This window comes from Hermetia illucens, chromosome 2 (genome assembly GCF_905115235.1).
Source record: "Hermetia illucens chromosome 2, iHerIll2.2.curated.20191125, whole genome shotgun sequence".
NCBI classification, from domain to species: Eukaryota; Metazoa; Arthropoda; class Insecta; order Diptera; family Stratiomyidae; genus Hermetia; species Hermetia illucens.
The window spans coordinates 38,223,588-38,248,223 of NC_051850.1; the positions used below are offsets into that span (position 1 = coordinate 38,223,588).

General features: G+C 44.2%; 1 protein-coding gene across 2 annotated transcripts in view; it reads left to right on the forward strand.

Annotated features, from left to right (window-relative positions):
• The window catches only part of LOC119648176, a 51,266-nt gene extending 27,157 nt beyond the window's left edge, over positions 1–24,109 (forward strand). For both annotated transcript variants that reach the window (XM_038049757.1, XM_038049756.1), the window contains 3 exons: positions 9,292–9,760; positions 20,444–21,891; positions 21,988–24,109. In XM_038049757.1, the coding sequence (XP_037905685.1) occupies positions 9,292–9,760; positions 20,444–21,891; positions 21,988–23,600 (3,530 nt within the window). In that variant the 3' untranslated portion in view covers positions 23,601–24,109. The remainder of the gene's footprint in view (positions 1–9,291; positions 9,761–20,443; positions 21,892–21,987) is intronic.
• Positions 24,110–24,636: the final 527 nt, after the last annotated feature.

Consider the following 24,636-nt stretch of genomic DNA (forward strand, 5'->3'; position numbering starts at 1 on the left):
GTTCGGAATACCTTACAATTCGCATTGTCGAAACTCTGGAGAGGAGGAAGAAACTGTCAGGCATTTCCTTTGCGATTGCCAAGCTTTAGCTAGAGGAGAATGTCAGAGGGATATCTAGCTGCAGGGTGAATGGGCTGCTTGCCTTCGTGTATGGTACGGGCTGGCTGTGAAGATTTAAGCTGGCTGAACTCTCCTCCTTTGCTCTTACTGCAGCAGTCATGGTGCTAGGAGTTTATGGCATACCGGATATTCCATGTAGGGTTAATACATCCCTGACCTGGATAAATGGGCTTGTCAATCCTGTGAGTTGATTTACAAAATTTATTTGACTAATTTTCCGATCAGGACTCAAAAGTATCTTTTAAACCCTTCAAGATATTTTTATGGAATATAAGGTTTTGACATGGTTTATCTTCTGTGTAGAGATTTGGATTAGAGAGTCGAATTAATCTCACCTTTTATGGGGCAAACATTTGGAGATCGGATCTTGTTAGGTTGATCATGGTAATGCATTGTTTGCAGATCTATCATCTTGTAAAGGTGGTGGCTCAAGGAAAAAGCCAGAAGGTCGATTATTCTGACCGTGTATGTGGTGGTTGATTGTTTTTGAAGTACAGAGAGTGAGTGAGTGAATAATCAGGAGTCGATAGGTCATGGAAACTCATTAATTTAGAAATTATTAAAATTAGTTGAAATTTTCTTGTTGACGGGAAATTTTTACTTATTAAAATCATAGACAGTGTTTCGTAGGCTATTTGTCTGCTTCTTCAATGTTTACCATTTGATTTTTAGTAAATAAGTCTTGGTTCTTTTCTCTTTTTATAATTTTCAATTATATAAGGAGGGTATATTACGAAGTAAATGAACCCTGAAAGAAAAAAAAGGTAGAAAAACGGAAGGGAAAGGGGTCTTAAATTAACAATAATTTGAGTCATACATTGGATCCTTACCAAGATCTTTATCCAGCCTTTCAACCTTGGGTAATTTGGAAATTTCTAGGCTTTTCTACCTAGATTTAGATTTCTACCTCCCTGGTGTTCCTGGCTTCCTTCAGCATAGTATCCTGATTTTTAATTTTTTGAGATACAATGCCTTTTGTCTAACACTTTTTCGACCTTTCTCTTTCCTGGCGGCTATTCCTGCCTAAGGCGTTCTTCAAGCGTCATACCTATAATCCTATTCGTTTGTTCCATGTATGATATATCCCAAATAGAATATGATATTTAGTAGACCCCTCTTTTCCTCAGAGATCTTTCTTGTCCTTAGGCAAGGCTAATCTGCCCCTTTGATGGTCAAAAACTCTACTTTTTTTTCGCGGTCATAACATAGTTTTGTGAGTGGTAGGGAGAGCATTTTGCTCTGCTGGAGTGGAAGAATGCCTTTTTGTATGGGAAGCAATGGTAGTAATCATTCGTGGTCGTTCGCCTAGAGTGTATAATATGGTTACCATTTCCTTTTGAATGGGGCTAGAGCCTAGGCAATATCGTTGGCGGTTTGCTGAAATGTGTTCAGCTTCCTCTATGATTTTCCGTGAAGCTTGCACTTCTCATCCGCAGCCCTACGCCATGAGTTTCTGGGTTGGCCATCTTGTGATAGCGGATTTCAACTAATAGCGAGCTAGGAATGGAGCTGTCGTCCTTCTTTAATGTGTCGTTGCTACTTCCCCCGTCTGATCAACACGTCTACGTGTAGCTGGATTGCACATGTAATGGTTAGGTTGTTAGGTTCGTCGATTTGCAGCGGATCTTTGGTAATTCTGGGTATGGCACTATAGGTCCTGCAATATCTCTAATGATAGACTGGCAATCCTTCGGAGTTTTTCAGCCCTCTTGCCGGAATTATGGAATTCTTCGAAGCTCAAAAAACCGACCGATGCTCTGTCTTACTTCTGTTAGTGTGTCGTATTTTATTTCATCCATGGCGATAACGGGATTCCACTTATCCTCTTGTAAATAACATACACGTTTCCTATTTAATTCTTGGAGGATCCAGAGAGGAACCATACACGGCACTTCCGCAGACTGCGATGAAAGAGGGGAACAAAACGGAGAAGGATGTCATCTACAAAGACAGCATGATTGCATGACAGATTGGGAACATTTCTAGTCAATAGCAGAAAGAAGGTGGGTGGGTCGGGAGAATTTGGCCAGTTAATGGAAGGGAGAATACAATCAATAAAAAGCGTCGAAGCTAGGGGAGTAGGTACATGTTACTTTCAAATTTGACACTAAGAGGAGAGAGAGTGGTGTGTACAATTAGAGGCGCGTAAAGAAGATCGTTAAGAAGGGAATTTACAGCAATATTCTACTTCACGGCATTCAGGGCACCACCACCAACCGATGCTTTTCATTTGACTATATGCTAAACTATCTCGTTCTCAGTTTCAAGGGTAGAGTCGAAATATCTAACATGTGGCTTTGTAGTGCTTCTGGTTACGTTTCCTTAGATAAAGCGTTAATGGTCAATGCCTAAAATGAGGTTCTCAGATTAGATGATTAAATAATCCCCCCTCTGTGAAGTTCATATATGAGTGCGGACCTGAATGTAACCAGAATCGTCATGATCCTCATTATGATGTAGTAATATCTCTAATAGGTACATTCACCAAGTGGTACTCCCCGACAACGATGGAAGTAGACTGTACGATACTTATGCCTTTGTAAAGTAGAAAAATAGCTTGCTCGTGAGAGCTAGCTCTCGTACGGTCGTACCTGAGTACTCTTGCAACTCAATCCGCCAGATTTTGATGGATTTGGCAATGCAAATGGTGGTAGTGACTTGTGGCTTCCTACCGGTAATTAAAGGTATCGTCGTAGTGGAGACTGTCATGAAATAAAGATTCGAAGATGGATTACATTCTTGGAGAAAACTTGTCACAATCAATGAGCCATGGTCCAATGGTAACAATTCAACAAATCGGGAAACCGGAAGCGGACGCTTCAGTTATGAAAGGTTTTTGGGTATTTCTTAGTACGTAGCACGTAATATATCCATATATTATGTGAGAATATCCACTTTCGGGTGATATTGACATTCATAGTCTTTAATTTTCAAAGAAGCAACAACACTGACGTATTATAACTTTGTTAGCAATAGTGCGATTTTCACCAAACTTGGTAAGATCATGCTCTCCATTATAGCCTACATCACTGCAATTTCATAGTGCTAGGATGAATTTAAGGGGGGGGGGGAGGTTTCCAGCCAATTACAAAAAATTATAGTAATATACTATTATTAACTTTATTTGAACAAATATCGGTATGGAAGATATTTCGGAGCCCAGGCACCATATAGTGGCAGCTCTTGATTTTTTTCAGATTTTTCGGTTGGGTAGTTTCTGAGAATGGCCCCCTTAAAGAAATGATCACTTTCAACACCCCGCACTCCCCACCTTTCCATCAAATGTCAAAACTAAGACCCAGTTTAATTCTTGCCTTAGTAACTAATCGATTTCGTCTACGGCAAAGGCAACTCATCAGACGCTGTCTCACTTCTGCTCTGGGAGCAGTGTGATTGAAAGTGACAACAGGTGTTAATCGCTCCATTTATATATAATCGCCAACACGACATGGGTGCGAATTATATTAAATTAGACGAAACCGTCAGTCAATTTTTGTGAATAATTTGGGTGTTTAGACACGAGAGGTAGTAAGTCGCTTCCCAAGCAAGTGGTTCGGTCCGTCATCAAGTCGAGGCGCCCCCAGGACTTCCTCAATTGTAATCAATTTAATTTTCTCAGACTGAACCGAGAGTCGTTTTGTTTTTAAAAAATTGGTAGCAAGCAGAAAATAGGGGATAAGTGGACCAAAAACAGTGGGAGAAAGTTCCTCAGGCCACCAATATCAGTATAAGTGATATTACACATTATTGCACATGTTACTCTCCTTGTTCCGTTTTGTACTTTAACGTCCTAAAACCATACATACCTAGAAAAGTATAAACTGAGAATTCGATGGAAAATTATAACATCAATTAGCAAGCCAAACTGATCCATTTCATAGAAGGCGTCTTAACTTTTCCTAGTATCGTTTATTGATTCTATTAGTGAAAATTTTAAGCAGAATTGCAAATTCGAATTTCCAATGAGGCAGAGTATTTAACACTCCATTATTCCAGGTGTAATTTGTGTATCAATGTGATGAAATGGGGTTTTAATTCCAGGGAAAATCGAAGCTCAAACGCAGTCCATAATTTAATAGGAACGTTCAAGAACAATTAAAAGAAAATCTAATATCTGAATAATCTATGGAAGCTCAATTTGGCTAGATGCATTATATCATTTTAAGAGCTGAGTGGTTAGAGCACAAGGCTGTCGTACGGAAGGTCGCGGTTCAAATCTCGCTGGCGGCAGTGGGATTTGTATCGTGATTTGACGTCGGATACCAGTCGACTCAGCTGTGAATGAGTACCTGAGTCAAATCAGGGTAATAATCTCGGGCGAGCGCAATGCTGACCACATTGCCTCCTACAGTCTACTGTAGTGTACCGTTACGGTCTTGAATGAAGTGCTCTAACACACTTCAAGGCCCTGATCCAATATGGATTGTTGTGCCAACGATTATTTCCGAGTTATCACAATCTCGGCAGATGCCGGATTTTACCTAATACTAGCACTAAGTGCCAAGCATTTAGGCTCGGACGATCCTACCTACTTAAAAACTAAAGGGGCACTGGTGGTGGTGGCCGGTGGTAGGTCAGTGGGAGAATTCGTCCAGTACTCCCCGCAACATCGAGCACGTATGCAGAATGGTGTACTTCTGCATGGTTTGAACCAGACTGTGCGAAAGTCCCAGGACATCAAGGGAAGCCGTGAGGGATTTAGGTACAATACCTGTAGCTGACAATATTATGGGAACTACAACCACCCGCTCGAGACGCCAAATTTCTTTGATTTCCCGAGCCAATGGCTCATAGTTCACCTTCTTCTCCACGTATTTCCGATGTCACGAGGCAGGTTCATCCGCTCCACGGCAGACTTTGGGTGATGAATTCGGAATTTAGACATAGTTGTCCGTATCCGCCGCTGGACGTTTTCCAGGTCGGTCTTCGTCCACGGCAATATTCCGAATGCATAAGCCAGTGAAGGGATAGCGAATACATTCAACGCGCTTATTTTATTCATCCCCGAGAGATGCGATTTCAGCACCAGCTTTACACGTCGCAGGAATTCGGACAGCAGAGCTTCCTTCAGATCACCAACTCGAGCATGGGTTCCTTGCAGAATTCCTAGGTACTTGTAGAAGTCTGTCTCGGTCATAGCTTCGATGTGTAGGTCACCAATGCTATGTCCTTCATGCGGCTCGTGATGACCTTTGCGGATGGCTTGGATTCGACATTTGTCTAATCCAAACTCCATCCGAATATCACGGCTGAACATGTCTATTATTCTCAACAGACTTCTAAGATGGTTGTCAGTACCAGCATACAGCTTGATGTCATCTAGGTACATCAAGTGTGTCAGTTCGCACTTAGCACGTAGGCCATATTTTATTGCAAAACCATGCCCTCTAGCATCATTCAGTAGCCATGAAAGGGGGTTCAGTGCCATACAAAACCAAAGAGGACTCAATGAATCCCCCTGGAAGATGCCCCTCCGTATACGGATGGGCTCTGAGGTATTAGCACCCTCAGATGTACGGACTGATAAGGTGGTATGCCACTCTTCCATGACTGTCGCCAAAAACTTTATTAGTTTCGGATCAATGCGATACAGATGTAGGATGTCGATTAGCCAGGTGTGCGGAACGCTATCAAAAGCCTTGGCATAATCGATATAGCAACTGAAGAGGTTTCTTTGGCCTCTAGTTGCTTGTCCTACAACTACCGAGTCGATAATGAGTTGCTCTTTGCAACCCCTTGACCCAACTCGGCAGCCCTTCTGCTCCTCGGACAGAATGTTGTTGGTCTCGAGGTGCGCATTGATCCTTCCACTAATAATGGACGTGATGAATTTGTAGAGGGTTGGTAAGCAAGTGATCGGTCTTGTGTCTGCGGGGTCCTGCATCGTGTCCTTCTTAGGGATAAGGTAGGTAATCCCCGCAGTGAGGAAAGGTAGAAATTCCTCCGGCCGACTCATGACCTCATTTATACTGCGTGCCAACCGACTGTGTACGCTGGTAAATTTCTTATACCAGAAATTCTGCACCCGATCCAGACCTGGGCCCCTCCAGTTCTTCGAGCTGTTTATGGCTCGTCGAACTTCCTCTTCGGTAACATCCGCGAAATTCATGCCAGGTGTATTGACATGGCGGGTGCCTTCGGCGGTGATCCACTCAGCATGCTCAGTATGCTGGGCAGGTAACCCCCAAAGTCCATCCCAATACTCTTTCGCTTCCGTCACCGAGAACTGTATTGTCTGGGCGCTCTGTTGGGATTCGTTGAGAGATCTGAAAAGCTCCGCTGGTTCCTCGCGTATGTTGCATTCTGGACACGTCTGGAATAACTTTCGCCATACCGCCGTAACCGACTGCATATGACAGAAAGTTTCTGCTTTAGTGTGTCCAGAATTTCAACAACGGGTGTCTCACAGGGGATGGCATAGTTCCGGTAAACCCTCTGCACTTTGTTTCTCACCCGTCGGCTGGCATTGCCAGTGCTGATCTGAATCAGTCTAGCAATGTCCTGCCTTAGTGAGTCCCGCCGACGCTCCAGACGAATTTTCCATGGTGGATCTCTTTTGTCACTCAAACCAATAACACGAAAGTGAATCTTCTGACCGTGCAATCTGATAGCCGCAACTGCACCACAATACACAAGTGATTGTAGTTGCAGCAGCGACATATCAGCACATAGTCGAGATGCAATCTCATCATTGATTTGAGATAGAATTCCCGGAGTTGCTGGAGATGCATAGAGCCTGGGAATGCCTGGTCTATGCAAAGGATCCATATCCGAGAATTCTATACACGCTCTTTGGAATTCGTCCCGAACCTCAGCGGAAACCTCAGCTGGACGGTGGAGAAGAGTGCTTCGGCGAGTACTGAACCTGTTGTCTGCAGTGCGGCGTGATGTTGTTGATGCCGCCGCCTCTGCCCCCATCGACTCTCGGTCACCAGTTTCCCCGATGACTTCAAGTCGAACACGTTCCCTGATGGTGGCCGGGATTGTGTCGCTGCGAGTAATAAAGCGGTGCTGGTCTGCGACTCGCTGCACAGTCACGTGCGCGAATTGCGGGAAACGCTCGACGAATCTCTGGTGCAACAAGGGGCGGTAAGATGTTGTACCCGCCCCCGCCGTTATTTCGTAGTAGGAGCGGATGATGAAGAGGTTCATTTCTTCAGTCCATTTCATCCGCTTCTTACGCGAACCTGCTGAAGTGGTCGCCACAGGTTGTGGCGAAACAGCTGCAGCAGGCGGAGCTGTGCTCCTGGTCGTCGTGGCGCCTAGACGTCAAACCGCCCCACGACTAGCGGTATCGACGCCGTGCTGTCCATTACGAGAGCCCGACCCAGTCACCAAGTCAGACGACTCCCGCCGGTTATCCGTACCGGACCTTAAATTTCTCCTTCTTCTCATTTTTGGTGGTGCATTTTATCCCTAGCTGCCAGGTGTGTAGATAGCTTCCTTAGTGAGTAATCTGCAAGTCTGCAAAGTTCCTGCACTTTCCTCACCTACCCCCTGAGACGCTGCGGTGGCGTACAGCCATTCAGACTGAAGCTATCCATCCCTCCTCCTTTCACAACCGGGCTTGGGACCGGCTTCGGCGGAGTTATTATTATTATTATTAAGAAAATTTTTTGCCCAATATAAAAATGTCAAAAGCAGAAACCAAAGAATATAAATATCGAAAAAGGAAGAATACAATCAACAGCGAGCTTGAAAGGATGAAGACAAGTTATCCGTCAGGTAAATTCTCTTCTGATAAATATGGGTTTATGGTTCATTGCATTTGATAGAATTTGTGAATTCATACTGCACATATCCGAACCGATTGGTGATTAACACTGAGGAAAAAAATTGGCGTCAAAGAAGTCAATGAACATGGTTTTGACCCTGGACTTGCTTATAAATGTTTCCCTGGGTTGGATGATTCTGAAGTGGGTCATACTAAACTATCTCTCTATAAATCTATCCTCGAGTCGAACTCAAAAATCCATCATCAATCATTCGCACCCACTTGGGTCAGGGCGCCAATATTTCCTTTAGTTCGTCGGTGGCTGCACTGCGTTGAATGATTGTGTCCGGTTGAGTTTGGTATCTTTGCTCTTAGTTGAAGGGTCAACAATCGATCAGAGTTCAGACAGTTACGCATATCTGTCATATTTTGTTTTTCGGGTGGTGTTGGACTATCATTGCGGCGAATTTCTTCCGGCTCTCTTCAAACGACTTGTGCCAACGTTTCAACGTCGTTTCGATGGCCGAGTTGGTTGAACGCTAGCGTCGCGATCTCGTTACTCCGATTGGTCATGGATATTTGTTTTCATCTTTGTGTTGTCCCGCTGTTTTAGGATTGTCACTTACACAGTAGTAAGTGTGATGATATTGGAACTGCAGCTCAACGATTTCGAACGTACTGTTGATTTTGATTCAGACAAATTTGCTTTTCGAACACAATATTAGAGGCCTTGCTGTTTGTCATGCCTGGTTATGGGTCAGAGAAGTTAGTGAGCTAGTTCTTGAGCACTAAGGGGGTCTTATGCAGATGGATATCCGGCGAGTACGCCTGTGCTGTTTGGTTATTTTCTCCTAATTTTCCCTGTTCCAGTGTTGTATCGAGCACATGTATAACGATGTAATCTCATATCTTCTTCGATCGCTGCAAGTATTTCGTTTTACAAAAGAGTACTAATGCCATAACTATTTTTTCTTAATTTTCGATTGGTTTGTATATCGTCGCCTGCCTTATTTTCTACTTTGCCCTGTTCTTTCTAAATGTGGTTAAGAGGTCTTTTTTGCTGCTCCTTGCTGTCAAAGCTTCAGGTTGCCGACACTGTTTCCTTTATGAGTCCCAATATTTTTTGGTCTTTTTATTGTCATTTACATTCTTTGCGTTCTTGGATTTTTCATAGACTCTTATAAGGCATTCCTTAGGCCCATTTTTCAATTAAATTCATTTGCATGTACTCACTATTTTTCTATTCCATCAGCAGATGCGCTTAGGAGAAGATGAAGTAGCTTCTAAGGGTTTTTTTAAACTATTTTTATTTATCGGCAAGACCATGCTCCAACTTCATTATCTTTGCAGGTTACGTTGTGAATATGATAAACTTAAAAGCATGATTTTTAAATTAAAATATTTTTCTGTTTTGATTCCTGTACATCAAATCTAATTTATTTTTTATTTTATTTCAGGTTTCCGCCTCCAATTCGATGAACAGATCCCTGAAGATGAGCGTCGATTTTATCTTAAAGTCTATCCCACCGTGAATGTTGTTAGTGATCGAAAAGTTCACTGTACAGTATGCGGAGTGCATATCGGAACGGCTCCTGCCAACGAAAGTGTCATTCGTATGCATCCTATCCTGAAAGTAACACATTGCAAAAAGTGTCATGAGTTTTACAACAGCGGAGAATTCAGCAAGGGTGAAGATGGTAGCGAATTGTATTGTAGATGGTGTGGTCAAGGAGGTGAAGTCTACTGCTGCTCAAAGTGTCCATATGTCTTCTGTACGAATTGCATCGTTCAGAATCTATCCAAGGATTGTGTCAATGATATTGAAGAGAATGAGAACTGGAATTGCTTCGTGTGCGCACCGAAGATTATGTGGCATTTACGAGCTCAACATTGGGCGTTGATGAATTTTATTGAAAAACAGAAGCAGTGAGTATCTTTTATTATATATTTGGTTTAAGTTACATTTCGTTGCAGTGATTGCTTAGATGCAGACATTCTCTAATTATTTTGCTGTGGTGTTCTGAAATTGCTCTGCAGTTTCAGCTGTTATCATGATCACTCTCTTATATTTGTCCATTATACGAGGTAAGACAATTAAGTAATGAGACTGATTACATAAAAACCGTATATTTACAAATTGTTCTACAACTCTGCTATTCCCTTCAAAGTAGTCCCCGCTTTGACTGGGTTGTCCGCGAGTACCCTCGTCACGGCCGCTCGGATGTCCGTAATTAACTCAAAATGGGTTCCTTTGACCACCGATTTTGTTCCACACCATTGTGAGCTTTGGCGTTTGGTTTCCGGGTCGCATTGGAAAAACCAGCTCTCGTCGCCTGCAATAACTCGATCAAGCAGCGTGGGATCGTTTTCCACTTGTTCCAAACAGTCTTCTGCGACGGTCATTCGATGCTGCTTTTGCTCCTCAGAAAAGTTCTTTGGAACCATCTTCGCGCATAACTTTTTCATTCCGAAATCGCCTGTTAAAATTTGTCTGACTATTTCACGGTTCATACCCAGTTCTGAGGCCAACATTCGAACTGCCGCCGATCTTCACGGATTAGGGCGCGCACACGCTGTGCATTCGCGTCAGTCCGCACTTCGACTGGTCTCCAACTCCGCGCCTCGTCTTCCACGTTTTCATGCTCCTCCTTAAATTCTTTATGCCATCGAAACACCTGAGCACGACTAAGAGCACTATCACCATGCAACTTTTACAATTTTAGCGTACGTTTCGGAAACTGTTTCGCCCAATCTGGCGCACAATTTTGTAGCGACGCGTTGCTCTAGATTTCGTTTACCCATTTTCGTGACGAGTGTCCTAATAGCTGAGTGGTTAGAGCGCGAGGCTGTCGTACGGAAGGTCGCGGTTCAAATCTCACTGGTGGCAGTGGAATTTGTATCGTGATTTGACGTCGGACACCAGTCGACTCAGCTGTGAATGAGTACCTGAGTCAAATCAGGGTAATAATCTCGGGCGAGCGCAATGCCTACCACATTGCCTCCTAGTGTACCGTTACGGTCTTGAATGAAGTGCTCTAACACACTTCAAGGCCCTGATCCAACATGGATTGTTGCGCCAACGATTATTATTATTATTTTCGTGACGGGCACCACCAACACACGTCTACTCAACACGACACAGCAGGCGAACTAAACAAGCTAGAACGATGGTGAATATATCAATGGAGAGGAGAAGGATGCCGGGGAAGGAGAAGAGAATTTGAAGGTTGCAGGTTTACCACAAACGCGGCAATAAAATCAGTCTTATTACTTAATTGTCTAACATGGTATTCCGGACTAAATTAAAAATGATGTCTCTGCAGTTAAAGGTTTCCCAAATCATCCTTTCTGATTTTAAGATTTACATATCTGCGTTGCCCTTTTTAGGTTTCCGGGAGATTACCACTACCACTTCATTCTTCATAAAACTTAATCTGGACATCTTATCTCGGTTGTTGGAAATAGGTTGTTTTTAGATAAGGTTGTTCCATTGAGACAAAAAGAAATGCTATTTTTCAATGACACTGTGCTTCAATTTCATTATCATTACACCTAATGTTGTGGAAATGTGAAACCTGTAGCAGCGTGTTAAACACAAAACCAGACACAACTATTCATGACGCAATCAGAGTTCTAACACCCAGTACAACTGGTGCCCTAAAATTGCATCATCGCATCTCAAGGTCTCTTGCGCAGGATATTTTTGTTCTATCCCTAATTCGTTATGGTATCTTGATCCATAGACTGGAGGCCTGGTTTTTAAGGTTTTGTCTAAACACAAAACCTTATTAAAATCGGTTTACTGTCTGTCTGTCCGTTACACGCATTTTTCTCGGAGACGGACATTAGGGGAACGTTTGTTTAAAAGTTTTCTCAATACTGTTCTTCTCTTCTCATCCTTCCTCTTCCCTAACAGCCTGGTTATCTGGCCTTGTTTTAAAGCTTATCAGAATTATCAGTGAAATTGGATAAGTTGCTCTGTCTAGAAAAAAATGTCTAATGTGTGCCAATAATTACAAAAGTTATTCTGAGGTATTTATGTGAATACTAGAGGCTGGTAAGATGCAGTTTGCGATGACCTTATTCTGCCTGGTGTATCTCCCAGCGATAAACCGGTTTTAATATTATAGGTACCCTGTTGTTTTCGATTTTGTCAAAGATATTGACACAGACAATTTGACTGGCTTGTCATGGAGTGTGCACTGCGGTCAAATCTTCTACAAACATTTGCAAGTATCGTTGCCGTTAATTGAGAGTGAAAATATGGTCGAGACTTGTGCTACGATTCTTAAAGGCTCCACTGACTTAGTTTTACTTCAGTAGTAATGAACCTTTGAGCCAAACATACTTGTCTAATTTGTTATGTGAATTTCTCGATTAAAAACTATGTATGTGGGCGTTCGCTATGGCTGGTAAGCTGGAATCTTGGTAAATAAGAAACCTTCAACTTACCTTACCTCTTTCTTCTGATAAGCAAGCAGCATTGTGTTGGTCAATTGGATTTTGCACTTCCCGAGTACTTGCTTAAATTAGGGTGCCAAATTCATTTTACTCTTTCTTGACTCCGATGAGCAATTGAGTTTCGGCCAATGCAACGTCCTTGAGGTACTACCGGTAAATTCAGTATACCTAAGAAAATTCTGATGGTGTCAGGTCTTTTGGTATACAAAAATTAAAGTGACTTCTCCCGATCTATGATCCCGTTCGAAATTAGGGACCTTTCCGATGGTGTGTCCTTTTCTCTTGTAGTTTGCGCTAATAAAAATTCACTAGGTAAAATTAGCCTGAACGTTGGTCGATGGTAAACCACTCAAGGGTCGAAACGACAATAGATGTTGATTTAGGAACCTCTTGATTTCGCACGAACGTTGCGAACACGTTCTAGACGAACCAAACATTTTACATGCAGTTAGGTCTTACTTTCGGAGTCCCTGAAAGACAGTCTTGACGTGTTCCTGTTAAATTCTGCTATTGTAGCTGGACAATCTCGTGTGCAATCGGTGTTGGTTTTTCGAACAAATCATAAAAGGCGATTTCTTGGTCAATTATTCTACTTCGGTGCCTGTAAAATATCAACTCATAATTCATCTCAGTCAAAGTATTAATGATATTAGATATGGTTGCCTGTACAAATCAGGCACTTAGTGTCTTTAGGGCTCTTTGGTCATTTTGTGAGATAGTACAGTGGTATCGGTTCTGCTATTGGTTAACAAACATAGTCCGGTGTTTAAATTCCATAATATGGTAATAGATTTTTTGGTAGCGATAATCGCAATAAAGGGCATCTTGCATGCGGGAGTACTTTGATTTCGATTGAGATGTGTCGGGCTTGGTCTCAATTCTATCGAGTCAGTTGATTCTTTTTTTCAGCACGTTCAAGTACATAATACCGGACAATTGGCTAGCTGGATGAATTTCAGCAATTTTAGCTCCCACCGCAACAATTAAATGCATGCCTTCGGATGTATTAGATATATTGGTCCAAACATGTCGAACGTTGTTCGATGGTTGCTCTATAAAGAACGTTTACGCTGTTTACGTCTTTACGCCTGTTTTGGAAAAGGTTTCGTCCCGTCTCTCGAACCCATGGAATGCCGTCAGGATTTTGATCTTAGAAATTTCTTTCTTCTCGATATCCTGAGTTCCTTAAATGCAGATAACTATTGGCAAAAATGCTTTCTAAGCAATGTGAATAATTTAAACTTCTGGGCTCGTGTGATATCAAATTCTGCTTCAATTTATCAAAGCCACGCCAGTCTTACGGGGAGTCTTCAAATGAGGAAATTCTTGCCACTAGCAGGTGAGACGAGGAGGAAGGAAAATTGTTAGTTCAAAGAACTGCCTACCATCTGGTCCTTCCGCCTTCCTATCAGCATCTCCATGACAGTTAACCGGATAGAGTTTCCCTGGGTGTACATAGAGTTACTGATGAATCGCCTTCCACCTTCCACAAGTACAAAATTTGTGGTCGATGCCGTCCATCACCCAATTGCAAAACACACAGTCAGGGAAACGTGTCTTACCGATCTTATGCAAGTAACACTCAGAACCCTTATACTCGCTTGGAAACTGGGTAGGCTCGTCACTCATTTCATCATGTTTTCCGCTCAGTCACGGTCTTGAGCTTCCGATGAGCCGCGTAGTTCATCCATCTTTAGACTCTTTTTCCCAGGAGAGTAGCCATTCCATTCAATATATGTTGCCTTTCTTTATGACAGCTAAATATATTGTATCCTCACTTTTATGTTTATAAATAGTCATGCGTTCCTTAACAAAGAAGGTGGCGAAGTCAGCTTCGTAGTCACCATTCCAATCAGCTCCGAGGCAGTGCTGTACGCAGGCGCCAGTAGCCAAGTTTCCTGCCTTTACAGTTGCGCAAGGCGCTTAAAAATTACTTACTCTTCTCTTTTTAGTCGTGGGCAGTTAACCATCCGCTTATCAGTCGCTTTAATAGGCCAAGTCTGCTTTGCGTCTGTCCAGCAGTGCCCCTTGAAGCAAGTAACGCAATATGAATTGCATAACCGGCGAGACACCACCATCGTAGGAAGCGATCAAGAGGTTCGCCCTTAGGATGAAACCGTTTGCTCTACTTTACTTTTTACGGATTTGAAGGCATTTCTAACATCGAGCGTTACGAGAAGCGGTAAACGACAATATCGACCATGTACCCCTTAGCTCTATAAACTTTATCCACAACCTTCATATTTCTTGGTAGTACATAGCGCTTTGGCGAATTTACATCTGGTGTGCTTTCAGAGCACCTTGGTGGTTGTTGCAAGCATACATAGGTCTTGTGCCTTGTGTCTTGAAGCTTAAGAATATACTCAAAGCCTTCGCTGCTTGTCGTAAGAGGTGACTAAAAGGGATATATATTGAAAGCCCTGGGGTTTAACGTGAGTATCTGTCGTTAGGCATAATCCCACGGTCCTCTTCAGACACAGATTGATTTGGAGACTACAATCAGAGCCCTACCATGACTTGCACAGCGCTACTGATTTATACTGAACGCAGGCTCAACATGCATACCAATGGATGTGAGGCCTATCTGATACCTCTGCCGCAACTAACGGATACGGCGCCCGAGTTGTGCAGCAAATCCGCCCTTGAACCCACGAAGAGCTCTGCTCTATAAGGGAGCCAATCGCCAATAACCGAGCTGAGAGCACAATTCTCAGGGTGCTTGGAGTATATGCTCTCAGAAGGCCATCTCGGTTTTCATGGTGCCAGATTACCTCCAGTGTGACTTCGTGGCAAACACCACTTCGGATGAATCCTTTGCAGACTCCGGATGGATGGTACTCTCCAAAGGGTTAACTGGAATCAGCTCGACGCGGAGAATCACAGCCGAACCTTTCCACCAGTCAATTCCCCCTCTGCGTACAACACAATTAATATTACATTACAAAACATCATCATCATCATCAACGGCGCAACAACCGGTATCCGGTCTAGGCCTGCCTTAATAAGGAACTCCAGACATCCCGGTTTTGCGCCGAGGTCCACCAATTCGATATCCCTAAAAGCTGTCTGGCGTCCTGGCCCACGCCATCGCTCCATCTTAGGCAGGGTCTGCCTCGTCTTCTTTTCCTACCATAGATATTGCCCTTATAGACTTTCCGGGTGGGATCATCTTCATCCATACGGATTAAGTGACCCGCCCACCGTAACCTATTGAGCCGGATTTTATCCACAACCGGACGGTCATGGTATCGCTCATAGATTTCGTCATTGTGTAGGCTACGGAATCGTCCATCCTCATGTAGGGGGCCAAAAATTCTTCGGAGGATTCTTCTCTCGAACGCGGCCAAGAGTTCGCAATTTTTCTTGCTAAGAACCCAAGTTTCCGAGGAATACATGAGGACTGGCAAGATCATAGTCTTGTACAGTAAGAGCTTTGACCCTATGGTGAGACGTTTCGAGCGGAACAGTCTTTGTAAGCTGAAGTAGGCTCTGTTGGCTGACAACAACCGTGCGCGGATTTCATCATCGTAGTTGTTATCGGTTGTGATTTTCGACCCTAGATAGGAGAAATTGTCAACGGTCTCAAAGTTGTATTCCCCTATCCTTATTCTTGTTCGTGTTTGTGTTTGACCAGTGCGGTTTGATGTTGTTGGTTGATTCGTCTTCGGTGCTGACGTTGCCACCATGTATTTTGTCTTGCCTTCATTGATGTGCAGCCCAAGATCTCGCGCCGCCCGCTCGATCTGGATGAAGGCAGTTTGAACGTCTCGGGTGGTTCTTCCCATGATGTCGATATCGCCAGCATAGGCCAGTAGTTGGGTGGATTTGAAGAGGATCGTACCTCTTGCATTCACCTCAGCATCACGGATCACCTTCTCGAGGGCCAGGTTAAAGAGGACGCATGATAGCGCATCCCCTTGTCGTAGACCGTTGTTGATGTCGAATGGTCTTGAGAGTGATCCTGCTGCTTTTATCTGGCCTCGCACATTGGTCAGGGTCAGCCTAGTCAGTCTTATTAATTTCGTCGGGATACCGAATTCCCTCATGGCCGTGTACAGTTTTACCCTGGCTATGCTATCATAGGCGGCTTTAAAGTCGATGAACAGATGGTGCAACTGTTGTCCATATTCCAACAGTTTTTCCATCGCCTGCCGCAGAGAGAAAATCTGATCTGTTGCTGATTTGCCTGGAGTGAAGCCTCTTTGGTATGGGCCAATGATGTTCTGGGCGTATGGGGCTATCCGGCCTAGCAAGATAGTGGAGAATATCTTATAGATGGTACTCAGCAACGTGATACCTCTATAATTGCTGCACTGTGTGATATCTCCCTTTTTATGTATGAGACAGATTATGCCTCGCTGCCAATCGTCAGGCATTGATTCGCTGTCCCATACCTTGAGCACAAGTTGATGAACCACTTGGTGTAACTGGTCGCCTCCATATTTAACCAATTCGGCTGTAATTCCATCGGCTCCTGGCGACTTATGATTTTTTAGCCGATGAATTGCACGGACTGTTTCTCCTAAACTTGGTGGTGGCAGTATTTGTCCGTCGTCTTCAGTTGGCGGGACCTCCAACTCGCCGATGTTCTGGTTGTTCAGTAGCTCATCAAAGTACTCAACCCATCGCTCTAATATGCCCATTCTGTCGGAAATCAGATTTCTCTCTTTGTCTCGGCAGGATGAGCATCGAGGTGTAGAAGGCTTCATCCTGCTGACTTGTTGGTAAAACTTGCGCGCCTGGTGCGGTTGCTCCCTGTACTTTTCTAGTTCACAGACTTGTTGGTTCTCCCAGGCTTCCTTTTTCCGTCTGTGAAGTCGCTTCTCCGCTCGACGGAGTTCGTGATAAGTCTCTGCGCGTGCCCGCGTTCTTTGAGAATGCAACATTACTCGGTATGCGGCATTCTTCCGTTCCGTTGCTAGCTTACATTCATCGTCAAACCAGCCGTTCCGACTCCTTTTGCGGCTGGGGCCAAGTATATTTGTGGCCGTATCCATGATAACGTTCTTCAGGTGATTGTGAAGATCATTAGTTGATGCTTCATCTCCAGGTCCTCTATTGACTGCGGTTATTGCGGCATCCATTTCCCTCTTATAGGTGTCGCGGAGGGTTGTGTTGTGGATGGCTTCAGTGTTCACTCTCACCTGATTGTCAGAGGGGATTCTAGGTGGTATTGTTATTCGAGCTCGGAGCACCATGCCAACGAGATAGTGATCCGAGTCTATATTGGCCCCCCTATATGTTCTGACATTCATCAAGGCTGAGAGGTGGCGGCGTTCGATCAACACGTGGTCAATTTGGTTGAAAGTGGTCCCATCTGGAGAGGCCCACGTATGTTTGTGGACGGCTTTCCGCGCAAACCAGGTACTTCCAACAACCATTTCGTGTGACCCTGCTAATTGAATAGTCCGCAGTCCGTTACCATTTGTTTTTTCGTGTAAGCTATGGGAGCCAACGTATCGCCTGAATACGGGCTCCTTCCCTACTTGGCTGTTAAAATCCCCAAGTATGATTTTGATATCATATCTGGGACAGGCTTCTTGGGTTCTTTCTACTGCCTCGTAGAAGGTATCCTTCTCCGACTCTGCAGTCTCCTCTGTAGGGGCGTGAACGTTTATGAGGCTTATATTTCTAAACTTGCCTCGCAAGCGCAGAGTGCATAGCCGTTCGCTTATACTTTCAAAGCCGATAACAGCAGGTTTCATTTTTTGGCTGACTAAGAAACCTACTCCGAGCACATGGTTTACTGGATGGCCGCTATAATATATGGTGTAGTGGCTCTTCTCCAGGAAACCGGTCCCTGTCCATCGCATCAAAACATCACTAACACAAAACACATGAGACTGGTGGCCATCCATTAGAGCCATTCGGTCATCATGCTGCAGATGAAGCAGTGTCGAGGAATTCCCTTCTTCGTCGGAAAGCAGCATGCGCGAAGCATATCGAATCGTATCACTGCTAGCAAGGCACTGGCTAAAATCAAAGACACCATTCACTACGTGAACGTCACAGTACGCTGGATAGACACAGATAACATGACCCCAGTCCTCAGAGTCTATCCCACTCAAAACACAACCCGGACGGGAGGCAAGGTTCCGCGGAAAGTGAAACTCATTCAGGCTACCATGTCCCGTCAGGAGGAAGCCCATCTCGAGGCCAAAGTCCACGACGGAACTTTCTCTTGCAGATACATTTTTAAGGTATTCGTATGTGTCCCACATTCGTTCCAACTAAGATGCCACCTAGATGTTACACTCTCATTCAACAATCTATTGGCCGCAAGCGGTTTTAACCGCTCTACCCGGGCTGCCCTAACTAAATCAGTTTGCAGCAAAGGTATGCCTCTCATGTTCCTGTAGGCCATGGCATGCCTAATTACCTCTGCACCAAGAGGAGGAACACCCAACAACATCTGCATGGCGTCGCTCGATGAGGAAAACGCGCTGACAAGCGTATAGTAGTTTTCTGCCATGTACTGTCATCGCGTACTTATACAACAGAGGGGACCCGTACAGAGAACGTGCAAGGAAGAGTATCACATATATGTATCTAGCAGCTCTCCTGCTAAGACCCCATTCACACCTCATCACGCGCTTCAACATGCATACTATTTAGTTAAACGCATTCTGAGCTCGATCAGGTGCGGGTACAAACCGTGCCTTCCGCGATTGTGACTCCCACTAAAAGGGATAGAAATTTGTTGGACAGCAACCTGCAAATGTTGAAGCTTCATTTTTACCGAAAAGTCAACAACGCCTCGGATTGGAACTGACCTCATGCCGAAGGCCCTTGGCTATCGAAAGTGGACTATGATTGGTTCTTGGAATGTGCGCACGCTCCTCGACAGAATGCAAGCTGCTTTCTCTAATTTGATCGGGTATTCCAACGATATAAGCTTGACCTTCTTGGCCTAAGCGAAGTAAGATGGTGGGACTCTGGAGAGTATTCGTCTTCCTCTTGCGGCAATGTATTCTGGAAAGCAATTGGTAGCAGACGCGAATCAGGTGGTGGGTCTGAAGCCTATTGCAAAGTTTGCTGCCTTCACCTGGGGGTCGGTTTCTGACAAATTCTGACTGCAAGATTCCATGCCACGTTAAGGAGCCTCACAATTGTTCAGTGCTATCAACCAACGGAGAGTTCGATATTGTGGAGAAGGAGCAATTACACGCTGCTCATTGTCATTGTGATGGGTGATCTGAATGCCAAGGTGGGCTCTGACAACACCTTGCTGCTCGGACATGTGATGGGGAAACACGGTCCTAGCGAGCGTAGCGATAACGGTGGAAGGTTTGTGTGTTTCCACCACTCCACCGCCTGGTCATTGGTGGCATATTGTTCGAGCACAGAGCCTACTGTAAGGTCAGTTGGGTTTCAACGAACCGTCACCATACTAGCAATCAAATCGACCACTTCGTGATCAGCAGTATATTTAGGAGCTGACTCCTAGATGTGCGTAACAAGAGGGCGTTGACATCGGCTTCGAAAGGGATCACCATCATGGCAGATACACTGAGTAACCCGCATATGAATATCGATGAATATTGGGCTCCCAAGAAAAATGCTATTTTCTCGGTTGCTACAACTTTCGTCGGCCACGTCCCGAAGGGGCGTCTTAAGATGTGGCTGACGGCGGAATTGTGGGAGCGGATCTATGAACGAAAGGGGTTGAAACCTCTATCAACCGCTGCGATTAATGGCGGGGGTGATGCGCTCGAACTCTCTACGCAATCTGAAGGCGAGAGTGGCAGTGGATAGGTCACACATTGAGGAGGGGTGACAATTGTATTGCGGACTACATCATGCAGTGGAATCCACCCTTTAAATATGACCGTCGGGTGGGTCGTTCCAAGGGCATCTGGCGGAAAACAGTAGAGAAGAAGTGCAGGCGTCTCAGCAAGTGGGCCTAGGAAAATCTAGCTGAAGGGTATTTCAGGTAACCACGAATGGTGGCTCGTAGGTGTATATGATTCGCTATACCCCATTAAGTGGTAAATGGTAACCATATATATAGATTTTGGGCTTATTTACTCAGCCGTTATTGTTAATTTTGCTACTGTCCAGATAGTTTTCCGTGAATTGGTTTTATAAACTTTTAATCTTTCACGATGATATACGGTTAACTAATTATATTTCTTTTTCTTTCAACAGGGAAATCCTCGACAAAAATTTAACAGAATCTGCGATTCGTAAATTAATGACAAGAGATCTTTGCACCTGTTGCAAACCTAAAGGTGGAAATATTTCCGATTCATCATGTGACAGTGAATCGTCCATGTCGAGAAAACGAAAAGCAGCATCACAATTAGAGAAAGTAGAGAAGAAGATTCAATTGCCGCGAAAAATTCTTCCAAAAGTTGAAGAAGATGCGCCTCCAGAACCGAAGAAAGCAAAACCTAACGACGAAGTGGTCTGCACGCCTGATGTGCTAAGCTTGATAGATCAAACATCTTCTGCAACATCTACTTTGCCAAATGCACATCACAACATCAGTGGAACACCCGACCGGCAGCGTCCAATACTTTCACAATCGCAACAAGCTGTTTACCCTCCGGCTCGCCCAACTCCAACACTGCAGACACCTTCACCTGTTGGTGTCACTCCTCTGAGCACATGTAGCCCAATGGCGCCTCTCCAAATAGTTCATTCTCAATCGATGCAAGTCACGAGCAGCCAAGCTCCTCCTCTAGCAATTCGTGCAGTTAGTAGTCCTGGACAGTTGCGGGGTTTATCGCCAACGGTTATGGGTAGGAAAACTATCATTGGCAACAGACCTCCAACTGCTACTCCGGGTCAGTCGCCTGTCTACCACACTATAAATGGGTTCCGAATTGACTTGAATACCGCAGCTCAACAAGAGACTTTCCGTTTACCCAATGGAAAACTCATCCAAGTGAAACGGCAAGGAACAACAGCCGGGTCGGTTAATTTACCTTCCGTGGCAGTATCATCAAGTCAAGGTACTTTCCCGATCAACATTAGCCAACCAAACCCGATTTCTCGGCCGCCGCAACTCGCCCAATTACAACAACAGCCAGCTCGCGGTATTCAGACTAATGGTACCGCCATTCTGAGTGCACAAGCTCCACAGATTCCACAGCCTGTTCAACAATTCACGATCCAACCACCTCCCATGGCTACAATACGATATGCGCCTGCCACTGGACAATTTATCGGTGCAAACGGTGCGCCTATACAAGCTCCTCAAGCTAACGTGCTGAATCAAGTGAACAATATGATGAACGGGGGAAATCCAATAACGGCTGTGGCTATACGTCCTACAGCCCAAACACCATCGCTCGTCAAACATGTGTTTGCGTCCACTCCTCTGGGTCAGGCTCGGACCCAATTGCAGAATCAAATATTTGCCAGCATGGAAATATGCCAACATCTCATTGGCAAGATTCATACTTTAACTAACTCGAATGCTTACAAGACAGCCAAGAATTATACCGATGTGAAGGAATTATATATACATCTTTCTTACCTGTTCACCTACGCAATTGGGCGGTTTAAGACGTTACAGGAGAAATGCATGGATGATATGAGATGTCTAGGATTTGCGGGAGATGCGGCAACTTTAGAAAGTGGTCAGCTTGGTAAGTGTCAGCCTGCATTTCTAATCTTAAATAAATACGAATAAACTCAACCTCATTCAGGCTTGTCATATTCATTATTGAAATTATCTTTTACAGAAAAATATGCCAGCGATAATGACGAAGATGATATAGTTATCGTGGAACCTAAGACAACTTTAATCGATTTGGATTCGGACGAAGACGATGATCAACAAGGGTCCAAAAATAACAAGAAGACATCGCCACCAGCCAGGCCGGCTGCACCTTCGCCAGCTGCAGCTAAACCTATGCAGGCAGTTCAGCAGATTCAACAACAACAACTGCAGCAGAAACAACAAATGCAACAACAACAAGAACAACAATTACTGCAACATCAACAAGTTCAACAGCAGCAGCAAAATCAACAACGTAACACTCCACCGTTAGTGTATCCCAGTAGTAAGCCACCCCCATTACTAATTAAGCCAACAGGAACCGTTGTACCACCGTTTGGTATGATGACACCAGCAAGTCGCCAAATTGCTGCGCCGCCACGGCCTCAATCGCAACCTGTACTTGCAACAGAGAGTACCACTCCCCAAGCCGTTCCCAGTCCGACCCCCTCTCTTGCTCCAGTTGAATCCCTAGAGTGTGATCTTGACTTCACTGCCAATCTTTTAGCCGGAATGTTGGATGTAGAACTGCATGAAGGATCGGAGGCGGTACAAATTGCAGCACCACCCAAGAAGCCACGTAAGAAGACAACAAACAAACCCAATCCGCATTTGATTAAACAACAGCAAATACAGGCCCGTGAACGCGAGAGAGAGCGGATTAAACATGACGCGAAGTTGAATACAAAGTGCTTAATTCCATTGGAACGGATTGAGGAAACTGACAATCAAGCCAAGAAATTACTGCAAGAGTTCATCGAGAATAGCCCTGAGTCTTCGCCTGTCAATGGCGTGGATTCGTCTTTAGACTCTGCGGATGCCATGAACCAGGATCAAGGAGATCAAGTGAATACTGAAACAAGCACTTTAAACGGCACAGAAGTAGACCCCACTGAAGATGAAAAAACAATCAATGTTGAAAAAACAAATGGTGAAGCCAGTTCAAGTGAAATAGAAGCTGAAGTAGGCAAGCCTACGGAATCGATTAATATCGAGGATGATAAACCGAAAGAGGTGGACCCGGAAGCGAGCAAGGATCCAATTCAGATAGATAACAATGACACTCCTATGCCTCCAGAGGATACCGCAGATACCGCACCGCCAGTAGAAACTACTGCAGCCGCTAGTACATCGGAAATAGCTCCCAACCCACCCGATGATACCGCCAAAGGCAATGAAACAAACGCTCCAAAGGATAAAATTCAAACCCAAGAAGGGAATTCAAATGAATCAACTACTCCTCCCGACGATACTGCTAACATCCTCAAAGAACTGTCTAATCTCATTTCGCCTGGCGAAGATGATAATGAACAGATTGAACTCTTGGAAGTCATCGATCCTGTAGATGAAGAGCTTTTCGATCTGCCCCCGGAAGAAACTACGCCTACAAACGGCGAAGCAGCTGGCTCAAATCCATTAACACCGGCAGCAAGTGTGAGTGAAGCAAAGGTTCCGGAGGACCAAAGTCAGAACATGGAAGTTGATAGCACAACAAAAAATGACCTATTGGAATTGGCCAGCAAAGAAGCGGATGTGATTGACGAGATAGCAAAGGCATTAGAGGGCGTTGCGAATTGAGAGGTGACAACTGAACTGACTGATATAGTCACTTTGACGAATGTCCTGTTGCCGTCTCAGTAATGTTAGTGAGAAGGTGGCGACTACCGATTTGAATTTCCACTGAGTATTCAACAAGTAGATAATGAACATTAAGATAAGCACGGATAGCATTTCAAATTTAAGACTATTTCTAAGATTACGCCAATGTCTAAGGCAATGATAACTAAAATCTATCAAATTTTAGCTCTTCACTTTTGATTTTGCCATTTTCTAAGAAAATGGTTTTTTTTTTGTTAAATATCCAATTCGAAGGAATCTAATTTCAATTTAGATATTGTATAAGCTTGTGTTGATAGCGAGTATCTCACGTGCAGCAGAAACGCTAAACGACTGAATTATTTACAAATATTGAGATTGAAGTATTAGTTTATTTGCGTTATGCTCGAATTTGATTTAATTGATAGTTTTAAGTTCTAGGTTATTCAATTAATAATGGAGAAAATATAATTGTCATATTTCAGAGTTAATTTGGGCTTTTGTACTTTAAACGTATTTGGCATATCGACGGGGCTTGTCGGTACTCCCGCTCCTCGAACAAATAAAAACGCTGTATAGCACCTGTTTGTTTGCAGATGAGTTCATCGTCATCAACGGCCCAACAATCGGTATCCGGTCAAGGCCTGCCTTAGTAAGGAACTCCAGACATCCTGCTTTTGCACCGTGTTCCACCAATTCTATACCCCTGAAGGCTGTCTGGCGTCCTGGCCTATGCCACTGTTCTATCTGAGGCAAGGTCTCCCATATCTTCTCTTTCTACCATAGATATTGTTCTTATAGGCGTTCCGATCTGGGTCATCCTCACCCGTACGACCCGTCCACCGCAACCAATTGAGCCGAATTTTATCCACAACCATCTGTCCAGTGTAGGGAGCCAAAAATTCGTCGGAGGTCTTCTCCCGAACGCGCTCAAGAGTTCGTACTTTTTCTAGCTAAGAACCTAGGTCTCCGAGGAATAGATACGGACGGGCAAGATATTGTTTTGTATAGGAAGAGC